This window comes from Saimiri boliviensis, chromosome 11, assembly GCF_048565385.1.
Source record: "Saimiri boliviensis isolate mSaiBol1 chromosome 11, mSaiBol1.pri, whole genome shotgun sequence".
NCBI lineage: Eukaryota > Metazoa > Chordata > Mammalia > Primates > Cebidae > Saimiri > Saimiri boliviensis.
The window spans coordinates 18,132,888-18,147,267 of NC_133459.1; the positions used below are offsets into that span (position 1 = coordinate 18,132,888).

At 50.9% G+C, this 14,380-nt stretch overlaps 1 protein-coding gene across 6 annotated transcripts in view; it reads right to left on the bottom strand.

The window, feature by feature from the left end:
- The window catches only part of TMCO4 (transmembrane and coiled-coil domains 4), a 116,030-nt gene that overhangs the window by 7,413 nt on the left and 94,237 nt on the right, over positions 1-14,380 (bottom strand). For all 6 annotated transcript variants that reach the window (XM_074380173.1, XM_074380172.1, XM_039474432.2 and 3 more), the window contains 2 exons: positions 9,554-9,671; positions 3,605-3,722 (listed from right to left, as the gene is read on the bottom strand). In XM_074380173.1, coding sequence (XP_074236274.1) covers positions 3,605-3,722; positions 9,554-9,671 — 236 coding nt within the window. The remainder of the gene's footprint in view (positions 1-3,604; positions 3,723-9,553; positions 9,672-14,380) is intronic.

The window sequence follows — 14,380 nt, forward strand, 5'->3', positions numbered from 1 at the left end:
CTACTCTTCAATTGTCAGCGTATCCTCATTCTTCTCAGATGCTGGACAAGAGCTCGGGACCCACCAAGTGCGGGTACCCAGAAGGGCTGTCACACTGGGCTTCTGCTTCCGCCCTCACCAGCAGAGGACAGCTGCCCCATACGATGGAGCCAGGGGCGGACTGAGCTGTTAATACATCACCATTCACTGGGCCGTGGATGGTGGAGCTAAAACAGCTAATTAGCATACTAACACCCGCTCTGGGGCTTCAGGGTTGTGGGTACTGGGGCCTGGGTGTTGCCATATTCCCCTCGAGCAACATGCCTGGTCTGGCCACAGGCCCCGCGTGGAGCTTGCTTCTGTGTTGGTGCTTGGAGTGGTCAGCCAGACCCCGCACTTGCTAGTTCACATGCTCCCTCCTGCAAGGGGCTGTGTGTGGCGGGCCGAGTAGATGGGAGGCCCCTGCTGCAAGTGTGGCAAAGGGGCTGAGAGAAAAATCCTGTGTCACTGTGGTTTGCTGGCCTTGCGTCTCAGCTGACTTCATTCCCACAGGGACGTGGGGAGCACAGCTTCCAACCTGGGTTCAGAGTCCAAACCTACAACTCTGGCTATGACTCCATGCTCCTGAGTCTCAGTTTCCCAATCTGTGATTTGGGAATACTTAATACCTCCTCCAGGGAGTTGTGAGGTTTACAGCATGTTTGCCAAGTCTATCTGGGATAAAGTTGGTCTGAAAAGCTTCCTGTGGCTCCAGGACAGATGCCCATACCTGTCTTGTGGAAGACTCTAACTAGGAGAAACCAGTTTTATAAACGGATGAGTCTAGAAACGCCTCTTTCTCTACCCCAGCTCCCAGTTAGGAAAGTTAGGAAGGCACAGGGTGGCTTCATTTATGTTCCTCCAGTGGGTTAGGAATTGTGTCTTAAGGCCCTGGGAGTTGTTATTTTTTTTTTTTTGACATGGAGTCTAGCTCTGTCGCCCAGGCTGGAGTGCAGAGGCGCCATCTTGGCTCACTGCAACCTCCGCCTCCCTAGTTCAAGCGATTCTCCTGCCTCAGCCTCCTGAGTAGCTGGGATTACAAGTGTGCAGCACCACATCTGGCTAACTTTTTGTATTTTATTAGAGATGGGGTTTCACCATATTGGCCAGGCTAGTCTCGAACTCCTGACTTTGTGATTTGCCTGCCTCAGCCTCCCAAAGTGCTGGGGTTACAGGTGTGAGCCACCGTGGCTGCCAAGGCCCTGGGAGTTTACGGGTGAAGAAACAAGTAAGAATGAATTGGCCCCAGTGACCTGGTGTCAGGCTGAGTGAGAGGCCTGGGTGACCTCTGGGCAGGGACATGGCTGATAGACTTCATGGGCAGCAGCAGCAACTGGTGAAGTTTTGATTTTGTTTTTTTGTGGGAGAATTCCCCCATGTTATCAAATGCTCAGTCAAGTCTCAAAAAACATGCAGCCCAAGGTGAGCCACCCTGGGGTGGCAGGGGTGGGTCAGGGGCCTAGCTTCATCGGCCATGGAGATGCAGTGGCAGAGTGGTCAGAACAGGCAGCTGCTGATGCTGAACAGGGAAGCCAGAGTGCCCCTCAAACCAGGGGACTTTTAGATGCCTCGAAAGGAGTCTAGTCTGTATTCAGTGCTCAAACTACCATTAGTGGAAACTGGGTGATACGGTTTAGCTGTGTCCCCACTCAAATCTCAAGTTGAATTGTATTCCCATAAACCCCATGTGTTGTGGGAGGGACCCGGTAGAAGATAATGGAACCATGGGGGTGGTTTCCGCCATACTGTTGTCGTGGTAGTGAATAAGTCTCCTGAGATCTGATGGCTTTATAAGGGGAAATCTCTTGTGCTTGGCTCTCATTCTCTCTTGTCTGCCACCATGTGAGACGTGCCTTTCATCTTCCACCATGATTGTGAGGCCTCCCCAGCTACGTGGAACTGTGAGTCCATTCAACCTCTTTTTCTTTATAAATTACTCAGTCTCGGGTATGTCTTTATCAGCAGTGTGAAAACGGACTAATACACGAATAACACTTGATAAATGGCAGCCAACAACAGAATAACCACAAACCAGAGATTCTGTTCCCAGGGCCCCCTGACCTTGCAAGGGGTTGTCTGGGCTGAAGTTGGCCTGTGCTTGTAGTTACAGCTTATTCCTGCCCACCCCCGTCCTCGCCTCCTGTGGGGCACTTCTCCCACTGTTTCTCATCCCTGCCTGGGCTGGGGCTACGTTCTTTGGCTTCAGACCTGGGTTCGAGTCCTGCTTTGCCATGTTCCAGCAGTGTGACCCTGGAATGTCTCTAAGCCTCAGTGACCTTGTCTGCACAATGGGGACAGTAGCGACTGTAAAAGGCTTAGGGCAGGCTGGGAGCAGTGGCTCACACCTGTAATCCTAGCACTCTGGGAGGCTGAGGAAGGTGGGTCACCTGAGATCAGGAGTTTGAGAACAGCCTGACTAACATGGTGAAACCCTGCCCTTATTAAAAATACCAAAAAAAAAAAAAAAAAAAAAAATTAGCTGGGCGTGGTGGTGAGAGCCTGTAATCCCAGCTACTAGGGAGGCCTAGGCAGGAGGATTGCTTGAACTTGAACCTGGGAGGTGGAGGTTGCAGTAAGCCGAGATCATGCCACTGCACTCCAGCCTGGGCAACAGAGTGAGATCCCATCTCAAAAAAGAAAAAAAAAGAAAGAAAAGAAAAATTCAAGTGGGGCTTGTGTGGCTGCCCAGCAGGTGCCCTCCCACCCCATTCCCTGCAAGAATTCTTTCTGACCATCTGCCCCTGCACTCCAGCCTAGTTTTAGCTGCATGGGAACCTTCAGGGAGTATGTTTAAAATGTGGACTTACGGCTCTGCCCCTAGAGACTGATGTAGAAGTTTTGGGTAGTGGGACCCTGGGCTCTGCATTTTAAAGACATTTCCCAGATGCCCCGCTCTGCATCCCATCCTTCCACAGTCTGGCAGGTGGGTGCCTCTGCTTTTGATCTAGCCTAAAGCCCTCCACCTGTGTCCTCTGCTTGCTCCAGCTGCTTCTGGCGGAGACACACAGTCCTGACTAGTGAGCTGAGATGGGGCTGTTGGGGAGCCCTTGGTAGGGGGGACTCAGGAGTGGGGAATGGCAGAATTACAGGAGCAAGAGTGAGGGCTCTGGAGGTTCAAAGCTGGTCCTGGTCCTGTTCATTGCTAATTGTGTATCTGTGTGTTTTTTTGTTTTTTAGAGACAGGGTTGTGCTCTGACGTCCAGGCTGCAGTGTGGTGGCATGATCACGGCTCACTGCAGCCTCGATCTCCTAGGCTCAAGTGATCCTCCCACCTCAGCCTCCCGAGAAGCTGGGAGTATAGGCACATGCCACCACAACCAGCTAATTTAATTTTTTTTTTTTTTAAATAGAGATGGGGTTTTGCCATGTTGTCCAGGCTGGTCTCAAATTCCTGGGCTCAAGGATCTGCCCTCCTGGGTCTCTCAAAGTGCCAGGGTTACAGGCATGAGCCAGTGCCCTTGACTCCGAATGAATTCTTATGATCTCTCTCCTGTGGCAGGGGGCCACTGTCTCCATGGGACAGGGGTGGCTGGGCTGGAGTGACTAAGCAAACACAAAGCCCCAGGAGGGACAGGCCGACACTCACCACGGAGGTCAGGTCCACGTTCTCCACCCTTCTGTCCTGCAGCAGCACGGGCTGTAGGCCGGCGACGCGGAGCTGCACCGAGGATGTGCGGTACACGAAACTCAGCAGCCAGTCTCCCCTGCGGGAGGGCAGAGAAGTGTGCAAACGTTAGCACCACCAGCCTCGGACAGCTCCAGGACAGGATGGGTGAGGCTGCCTCCTGGGAGGCCTGGCGGGTCTGGAGCTTCTGCGGGAGAACAGGGCCCCTGATTGCAAGGTGGGGATGGTGACAGTGGAAGCAACAGCTGATGCTTTTGGAGCCTGGCCTGGGGGCCAGGCATGGTGCCTAGGGTTTTGCACACACCAGGTAGCTCCATGAAGGCTGTCTGCTTTGTTCCCAGCTGGGTCTCCAGAGCTAAGAACAGTGTCTGGTGTGCAATAGAGGAATATCTGCTGAATGAATGAATGAGGAATCTGGATTAAAGTTCTCAAAAAGTCAGCATGTGGCTCAGGAGAGCTGCTCCCAGCTCGGGAAAGGTGGCTTGTTCAGGGCTCCCTGGAAACAGAAAGGCAGAGAAGGTCCACCTGTGAAGAGGGGAGGAGCTCTGGGGTCTAGGTGACCCATCTGTGGGCTGGAGGGACCAGCCTGGCCTTCCTAGGACGGGCTCTGCCCAGGCTGCACGTCCTCCCTGCCCTCAGCCATCAGAGGAGGCGAGGGTGGTTGTCTCGGCAGTCACAGCGCCACGAACATTCCTCTGCTGTCAGAGGTGCTGTGACCCCCACTCCCTGAACCTGCCCCCAGCCAAACACTGCCCCTATGCTACCCAGAGGAAATGACCTTGGACCCTCTGCTGCCCATTTCTTCAGGTGCAATGAGCACTGTCTACAGAGGACGTGGTCTGAGGGGCCCCTCGAGGCAGCCTTCCCTTGTAAACCCTTCAACTGTCTTGGGATGTAGCTGGGCCATCCCAGAGCCACGCCCTTAGCCTTGCTGCCCAGCAAGTCTGAGCACAGGCAAGCTTCTGTTCTCCCCTCAGCAACCCAGACTCAGATCCAACTCAGCGCATCCTGCTGTCTCTTATTTGGACTAATTCTGACTCTGGTTTGCACGGTGTTATTTTTGCACATTTGATCTGAAAGAAGGACCCTCCCTCACTGCAGGGGGGTAAGAATGGCTGAGAGGTAGGAGGCCGGGGCTGGAGTCCCAGTGGCCCTGTTTATGCGCCCTGCTGTGTGACCACAGACAAGTCCCCCACCTGTGTAGGATGCAAAGGGTGGTAGTGCTCTCTGGGCCTCTCCAAGTTCTGACCCTCTGTGGTCTCTGAGCATGTGGGTTCATGAATAGGTACTACTGTGAAAACCCCTAGGAGGCCTGGGTTCCTGAGTTGAAGGGTCCTCTACAGACTCTCCTTTTGTGTCCCAAAATGAGCTCACCCATCCCTAACTCCTTCCCCACTGTCATATGCCCAGTCCTTTAAGTAGAAACCAATGTCTTGGGTGCCTCCTCTCCACGGCCAAATTATCAGAGTTCCCTCAATTCTTCTTCCCCTCTCCCCTCCAATACCTGTCCCTTCTGCTCCAGCCCTGAGAGCAGGCAATCCTCCCTCCCCACACCATGGATGAATGCAACGGCCTCCTCACCCGGCTCCCTGCTCCTGGCCTCACTTACCTTGAGCCACTGGGGCCTTTCTAAAACACCCATCTGACCACCGCCCCCCCTTAGAAGCAGACCATGGCTCTCCATTGCGTATGGGCTTTCTCATCTAGAAAATTCCTTCACTCTCTCCAGAGAATAATGCTTTCAGGTCCCGATGATCATCGTAATATCGAGCGCCCAAGAAAAACTGTCTAAGAATGGACGGTTGCAGGGCACAGTGGCTCATGCCTGTAATCCCAGAACTTTGGGAGGCTGAGGTGGGAGGATTGAGGATTGCTTGGGCCCAGGCGTTTGAGACCAGCCTAGGCAACATAGGGAGACCTCATCTCTACAAAACACACAAAAATTAGCTGTGAGTGGTGGTGTGTGCCTCTGGTCCCAGCTACTTGGGAGGCTGAGGCAGGAGGATCACCTAAGCCCAAGGTGGTTGGGGCTGCAGTGAGCCATGATTGTGCCACTGCACTTCAGCCCGGGCAACAGAGTGAGACCTTGTCTCAAAAAAAAAAAAAAAAAAAAAAAACAAAAAACCGGATGGCTAGAGGGAAAAAAAGAGAAATCAGTGCAAGTTGTTTTATTGAACTTTTCCTAAGAATCCAGTGTATCAAATACTGGATATGAGGATGGTCGGGAAATGTTGCAATACAGCTGGGTATAAATGCGCAAAGACAGCGTCATCCCTCCAAAATTATTTCTGTTGTAATTATGACAACATTTTAGTTAACATGTGAATTACATGTATTTATACTCACATAGGATGTAGGGACGGAGCAGGAACACAGGTTAGAAGGTTCTGTACCCTCTCACTGTGCTGAGCAAACCAGGAGCCTTCATTGGCATTTAAGACCTTCTCCACCCAGCTCTCGACCACACAGAGCCAGGTTCAATTCCCCCCTTGTCAATTAGGAGCTGTGTGACCTTGGACAGGTTGCTTGACCTTTCTAAGCCTCAGTCTCGTCAGGGTATCTTAGTTCCCAGTGTTGGTGGGAGCGTTAACTGAGGTGGTACATGTTACACACAGGTGCTCTGGGCCTCAGGCATGGCTAGGAGTGCCTGTGCTGGGCCTGTGTGTGCTGGGCCGCCTCTCTCTGGCTCAGTCTGCACTTCCAGCCTTTGATGAGTTTTTATATCCACCCTTTCAAAATTCACCTTGGACATCCCCTTCTCCAGGGAGTGCCTCTGGGCCTCTCCAACCAATACCATCTATTTCTTTTTTGAGATAGGGTCTCGCCCTGTTGTCCAGGCTGGAGTGCAGTGGCACAGTCTTGCCTCATTACAGCCCCTGCCTCCTGGGCTCAAGCCATCCTCCCACTTCAGCCTCCCAAGTTGCTGGGACTACAGGCGTGAGCCACCATGCCTGGGTCACTTTTTTTTTTTTTTTTTTTTTGAGACATAGTCTCACTCTGTTGCCCAGGCTGGAGTGCAGTGGCACGATCTTACCTCATTGCAACCTCCGTCTCCTGAGCTCAAGCCATCCTCCCACCTCAGCTTCCCAAATAGCTGGGACTACAGGTGTGCACCATCATGCCTGCTAATTTTTATATTTTTTTTTTGTAGAGACAGGGTTTTGCCATGTTGTTCAGGGGGGTCTTGAACTCCTTTCTGGGCTCAAGCGATCCTCCTGCCTCGGCCTCCCAAAGTGCGGGGATTAGAGGTGCAAGCCACTGTGCCTGGCCTCCATCCAGAATGATTATTTGTTCACCCCTTGTGTGGCTGGTACTTGTTTCTTTTATGCTGTTTGCTACATATCCTCCTGTGTTTCCCCTTTTAGAGAAAGGCAGAGAGCTCCCCGAGGGCAGGCCTGTGACTTAGCCATCCCTGTATCCTCAGCTGAACTGGGAACTCGCTGCTGCTCTCTCCCAGGCCCTCCAGGCGAAGCTGATGTGCAAACCTCAGGCTGAACCACTGCCGCCTGCTGAAGGCAGACGCGACTCACCCACCAGGCCTGCAGGCAGGGGTCCTCCCTGCTCCTTATTCTGTCATCCCTCCACACGTGGCACCTTGTGGGACCCTAGGCGAGCCACTTGCTTCTCTCTGAGCTTCACTTCTTCAGGGATGTGACAGGCAGCAGTGCTATCACCCCAGCTAGCTTCCAGAAGGTTCCTGAATAGCCCAGGTAAGTGAGTGGATTTACAAAGAGCTTTATTAATGTCAATTACACATGAGTAAACTTGTGTAGTTGGGTGGTGTTGGCCTGAATCCCCTTCCCTCTCTCCCCCCACATGTAAGTTCACAGGAACCAAAAGGTCTTTGGAGGCCAAGAATCTGAACTCCTGGCTGGCGCTTAATTTAACCAAGAAACTACAGTTGTTTTGAGCTACGCTCTCTCCCCTTCCCTCCTTCCCTTTCTTCTTTCTGCTCCTCCTCCTCCTTGCTCTCCATAGAGAGGTGCCCTGGGTCTCATAAAATAATTGAAAACCGAGTGTATGCGCCTCAGTTCTCAGCAGAACAGATGGGTTTAATAAGATTTTGCTGAGTTCCCACTGCACACATGCAATTTTAATTCTTTCCCTTTGCTGTTTATAAAAAGTACTAAAAAATCATGTGCTAGGTGAGTATGCCAAGTAATAAACATGATAACTGTTGTCATTTAACACCTACTAAGGTGGGCACCTACTAAGTGCCAGTTCTGCTTCATAATGTCATTTAATCTTCCCAGGACTTCTGTACAGGAGGGACTATTATTCTTATTTTATAGGTGGGGACACTGAATTCAGGGAAGTTGTTTGTCTAAACACACTCAAAAGGTAAATGGCAGAGGCAAGATTTTTTTTTTTTTTTTAAATTTTGAGCGGAGTCTCACTCTGTCACCAGACTGGAGTGCAGTGGCACGATCTCAGCTCACTGCAACCTCGGCTTCCCGAGAACAAGTGATTCCTCTGCCTCAGCCTCCCAAGTAGCTGGGACTACAGGCATGCACCATCAGGCCCAGCTAATTTTTTCGTATTTTAATAGAGACGAGTTTTCACCATGTAGGCCAGGATGGTCTCCATCTTCTGACCTCGTGATCCACCCGCCTTGGCCTCCCGAAGTGCTGGGATTACAGGTGTGAGCCACCGTGCCCAGCCTCAGAGGCCGGATTTTAACCTAGGACTGCCTCACATCAAAGTCTTTGTCCATTCCTTTTTCTTTTTCTTGATTTTTATGTATATTTTTTGAGATGGAGTCTTGCTCTTGTTGCCCAGGCTGGAGTACAGTGGTGCGATCTTGGCTCACTGCAACTTCCGCCGCCCAGGTTCAAGTGATTGTCCTGCCTCAGCCTCCTACCACACTGCCTGGCCCAAGGTTTGTGCTCTCTGAGGTTTGCTGAATGAATATCCCAAGTGATTGATGATGGTGATTGAAAAAAATGGGAACATTACCTGTCATTCACAAAGTATGTATGTACCATGCACACACATACACACATATGAAGATGGACAATCGTGCACATGTGCAGGTACATACATACAAACACGCACACACGTGCAGCTCTGTAAATCCTTCAAGCATTATCACAGCTCTGAGGACAGTTGCTACCTGTATCCCTCTATCCCTCTTTTACTGATGGAGAAACGAAGGCAGGCATTAGAACCCAGGCCTGTGTGCTTCCAAATCATGAGCCTTAAGCATCGCTGCTCTGAAAACACCTTCGCTTCATCCAGAGGCTGGATGCATGGGGCTTCTTCTTAGGTTAGTCTTAAGAGGGCTCAGTTTTGGGTTTCGTCCTCCCTCCTGCCCCAAAGTCTGGGTCACAACTTTGGCTGAAACCCCGCATGACCTCCTTCTTAAACCCCAAACAAGGGTTGCTTCCTTTCCAGCCCCACAGCCGCCAGCCTCCGCGGGCCCCCTCCTCTGTTTGGATAGAGCCTCCTGTTCTAGGAGCCTGCCCTGCCTCCAAGGCAGCGCTCAGAAAGCTCAGCCTAAGCCCCCAGCCCCTTCCTTCACTGCCATAGACTAACATAGAAGCCCTCTAGGGCTTGCTCAAAGACCTCCCAATCTTTGTTGTTCTGTCTGTGACCCACTCACCCATGTCCCTTCCCCCAGCTCCAACCAGGTCAAGCCTCCCCAGCCTCTCCAGTCATCCTGCTGCTCTCAGGCCTGATGAAAGAACATCTCAGCATCCGCCCGCTGTCTATCATCCTAGTGGAGAGATGCTGCCCAGATCAGATCACCTGGCCTGGGCCTGCTCCTCACAGGGCTGGTACCCGACCGGTTCCTGGGATCTTCCAGGACACGGATTAGGTCTCAAATATATATCTCCAACAGAGGGCCTGGGCGTACTAAGCGCTCAGTAAGCACCTTCACCTCCCCGCGGGCACGAGGTTTGGACAGACCTGCAGTAGCCGTTGATGATCCTCCCAGACACCACCTTCCGGAAAACCTCCCAGTGCTTGGCTTCTCCCTCCACAGGTGCACCCAGCAGGACCACGTCCTCGATGATCCCTTGGCAATCTGGCGAAAGAGTCCAGAAAAGGCCATCAGTGTCCCTGGCCACAGAGGGTGCTAGGAGGGACTATCCAGCAGCAATGGAGGAGACAAATGTCTCGCACATACACATGCACACACGTGAACAAGGACAACCATGTGCATATGTGCACGCACACACATGCAAACACGCAAACACAAGCATGAACACGCATGGAGGCTGCTGCCTACTGAGTTTCAGGCCTTGAGTCAAGCCCCTTACATGCCTAATCTATTCATTCAAAGCTTCATCATCCCTGTTTTATTTATTTATTTATTTATTTTTTGAGACAGCGTCTCGCTCTGTTGCCCAGGTTGGAGTGCAGTGGGGTGATCTCAGCTCACTGCAACCTCTGCCTCCCAGGTTCAAGTGATTCTCCTGCCTCAGCTTCCCGAATAGCTGAGATTACAGGCATGTAACACCACACCTGATTAATTTTTTGTATGTTTAGTAGAGATGGTGTTTCCCAGTGTTGGCCAGGCTGTTCTCGAACTCCGACCTCAGGTGATCCTCACACCTTGCTGGGATTACAGGTGTGAGCCACCACGCCTGGCTTCATTATCACTATTTTAGAGTTAAGGAAAACCAAAGCCATCTGCAAGATCACATGGCTAAGTTCCAGCACAGCCTGAGCTGGAACCCAGGTCTCTCCACCATCCACGAAGCTTACACTAGCCGTGGACTATGAATGGATGTCTTCCTTCAGAAGAGACTACCAGGCTCTGCACCATCTTGCATGCCAGGCGGAAGACACCGGTACCTTCCTCTGCAAAAGGGTCCCAGGGATCTGTGCAGACTGGGTGGGAGGAGGGGGGTAAAGAGGAGATGGTGTGAATAGGTCCTGGGATCAGAGAGTGCATTCGTCAGCTGCATCAAGCTAATGATTCAGGAGCTCTTTCAGGTCAGGGCTATTCAAAGTGCAATCTGGGCTAGGGGTGGTGGCTCACCTAGGGTTGGTACCCCCAGCATTTTGGGAAGGTGAAGCATAAGGATCACTTCAGCCCAGGAATTCAAGACCAGCTTAGGCAACATAGTGAGATCCCTGTCTTTACAAAAGAAAAGAAAAAAAAAAAAAAAAAAAAAAGGCTGGGGCTGGGTGCAGTGGTTTACGCCTGCGATCCCAGCATTTTGGGAAGCCAAGGCAGGTGGGTCACTTAAGGCCAGGATTTAGAGATCAGCCTTGCCAGCATGGCAAAACCCCATCTCTACTAAAAATATAAAAGTTAGCTGGGTTTGGTGGCGGAAGCCGGTAATCCCAGCTATTTGGGAAGCTGAGGCATGAAAATTGCTGGAACCCAGGAGGCAGAAGTTGCAGTGAGCCGAGACTGGGGCACTACACTCCAGCCTGGGCCACAAAGTGAGAATCCGCCACAAAAAAAAAAAAAAAAAAAAATTAGCTGGGCATGGTGGTGCACACCTGTAGTCACAGCTACTTGGGAAGCTGAGGCAGGGAGATGGCTTGAGCCCAGGAGTTTGAGGCCACAATGAACTATGATCACACCACTGCACACCAGCCTGGGTGACAAAGCCGGACCTGGTCTCAAAACAAACAAGCAAATAAACACCAAAGTGCAATCCAATTGTTCTGTAGGTCAGAAATAGAGAAGCAGCCTGTCTTTTTAAATCCTGCTGCGGGTTAGAAACCAGTAGTTCCCAGATGGGCGTGTGGACCAGGCTCCAAGAAATGCTGCTCTGGACAAATGAGGTGCAAAGGCAGCCCTCATCCAGTCTCTGTCCCGTTCTCTGCTTTATTTTTCTCTTTGTCATAGATCACTGTTGATCTTCTGTCTCCTCCTCTAACACGGAGGTTCAATGAGGGCAGGGACTCCAATCAGTGCCTTATTCACGGCAGTGTGGCAGGGCCCAGAACAGCACCCGGTACAGATTTGGTGCTCAATAAAGATTTGAATGAATGAATGAATCAGTGAATAAACATCTCTCTCTAGCAGAAAAACCAGTTTACGGGCTTTGGCATCAGGTTCAAATCCCAGCTTAGCCATTTCTGAGCTATGTGACTTGAACCAAATCGGGTAGTTTCTCCAAGCTTAAAAGAGGATGATGATGCTGGCGTTATAAGGTCTTTATGAGGATTAAGTCACATGGGAAAAACCCCAGCACAGTGAATGCACAGTGGGAGTTCGTGCCCCCACTGGCCTGCCTGGCCCCCTGCCTCCCCCTTGTGCCTCTTTTCTTTTCTTTTTGAGATGCAGTCTCACTCTCGCCTAGGCTGGAGTGCAGTGGCACAATCTTGGCTCACTGCAACCTGCAACTTCCACCTCCCAGGTTCAAGCCATCCCCTGCCTCAACCTCCCACGTAGCTACAGGCATGCATCACCACGCCTGGCTATTTTTTTTTTTTTAATTTTTAGTAGGGATGGGATTTTTTTGGCCAGGCTGGTCTCAAACTCCTGACCTCAGGTGATCTGCCCGCCTTGGCCTCCCAAAGTGTTGGGATTACAGGTATGAGCCACTGCACCTGGCTGGCTCTTCCTTATGGTCTGTGTTCCCTCACACACTGGGAAGCCCCATACTCAATTCATTTTTGGAAAATGTGCTTGGCTGGGGCAGCTTTGACCAGCTCTGCTACTCTTTTGCTGAGTGACACAGGACTGGCGGCTTCCTCTCTCTGGGCTCCAGTTTCTAACCACAGTGGTTTTCCATTCGGGCTTCCACGTCAGAGTTGGTCTGAATACAGAGCTCCAGGCCAACAAGAGTTTGAAAACCCTCGTACCAAGTTATCTGAGTTCGTCTCTGGCTCTGAGGTTAAAAGACTCCATGGCACAGAATTCTGATTTCACTCCTTTTGTTTCCAGGATGATGATAATCTGGCAGAAGAATTTACTTCAGTAAGCCGACAGTTTGTGGTGAACAGCAAGGATGGCTCAGATACCCTCCAACATAAGGGATATTTCAGGTGCTTTCGTTGATGGCAAGGCTGTTGCTAAAAAGGTCCTTAGAGATCAACACGATTTCCCTTGGAAGACGAGGAAACAGGCTCAGAGAGGGGATGGGGCTTGCCCAAGGTCACACCGCCAGTGAGAAAAATAAGCCTGGGACCAGAACCCAGACTGCACCCAGAGCTGTTGGCCTTTCTCTCTGCTGTCTGCAGTAACAACGTGCACAGTGATCATACGCGGGTTATCGTTGCTCCCACAGTGCCAAATGGTGTAGACCCAGGGCTAACCATGAGCTCAGCAGCTTTCTCTGGGGGCCAGCCATTCAGGGCCCCTTCTCTGCCAAGCAGAGTCCTTCCTGCTAAGAGCTGGGACTGCTTTTCAAGCCTTGGTGCTGCTGCTGCCTGCGGGGCTGGGACCCCTTGTGGCCAGCGGCAGTAATAGCAGCATTCCTGAGCCATAGTCGGAATCCAGGGACAAGCTGTCAGGAAAACCTAAAAACGGAGTTGCCTGTGACTTTAAACTGAGACTTGTAGTAGAACCGCATAAAATAGTCCTGAGAATGGGTGCAGTGGCTCACGCCTGTAATCCCAGAACTTTGGGAGGCTGAAGCGGGTGGATGACTTGAGGTCAAGAGTTCGAGACCAGCCTGGTCAACACAGCGAAACCCTGCCTCTACTAAAAATACAAAAAATTAGCTGGACGTGGTGGCAGGCACCTCTAATCCCTGCTACCAGGGAGGCTGAGGCAGGAGAATTGCTTGAACCCAGGAGGCAGAGGTTGCAGTGAGCCAAGATCACGCCATTGCACTCCAGTCTGGGTGACAAGAGCAAAACTCGTCAAAAAAAAAAAAAAAAAAAAAAAAAAAAAAAAAAAAAAAAGTCCTGAGCACAGCCAATCAAACTGGCAACACATTTACCCATCTCTGAAGCTGGACAGGCTGCTGCCAAGCTGGGACCCTCCCCTTTTTCTCCTTAGACAGTTGCCATGCCCAGATGTACCCTTAGATTTTAAAGATTTGCTCCCTGCATGGCTGCAGACCTGGAGATAAGCTACATGGCAGGCTCTCAGTAATGCATGTTGTTAGCTAAGGGTGGTTGGCAATAATCACCTTAGATTGGGGTGTTCAATCTTTTGGCTTCCATTTGCCATGCTGGAAGAATTGTCTTGAGCCACATGTAAAATACACTAACAATAGCTGATGAGCTAAAAAAAAAAAAAAAATTGCAAAAAAAATCTCATGCCAGGCACGGTGGCTCACACCTGTAATCCACCATTTTGTGGGGCCGAGGCAGGTGGATCACAAGGTCAGGAGTTCAAGACCAGCCTGGCCAACATGGTGAAACCCATCTCTACTAAACATACAAAAATTAGCTGGGCATGGTGGTGGGCACCTGCAATCCCAGCTAATTAGGAGGCTGAGGCAGAGAATTGCTTGAACCCAGGAGGCGGAGGTTGCAGTGAGCTGAGATCTTGCCATTGCACTCCAGCCTGGGTGACAGAGCAAGACTCTATTTAAAAAAAAAAAAAATCTTACAATGTTTTGAGAAAGTTTACTAGTTTGTGTTGAGCTGCATTCAAAGCCATCCTAGGTGCATGCGGCCAGCACGCCGCTGGTTGGACAAGCTTGCTTTAGACCCACCCAAGGTAGATGTGGATAGGAGGTCAGAGCCCATTACTACCTGACAGTTCCTAGAATGGAAACCTATTGGAAAAAGATGATACTGGCTACTGTCATAGCTGCTGGAAAAAAAAAAAAAAGTCAAAATCCACTGTTTGGTTCAAAACTGTATAACACTAGA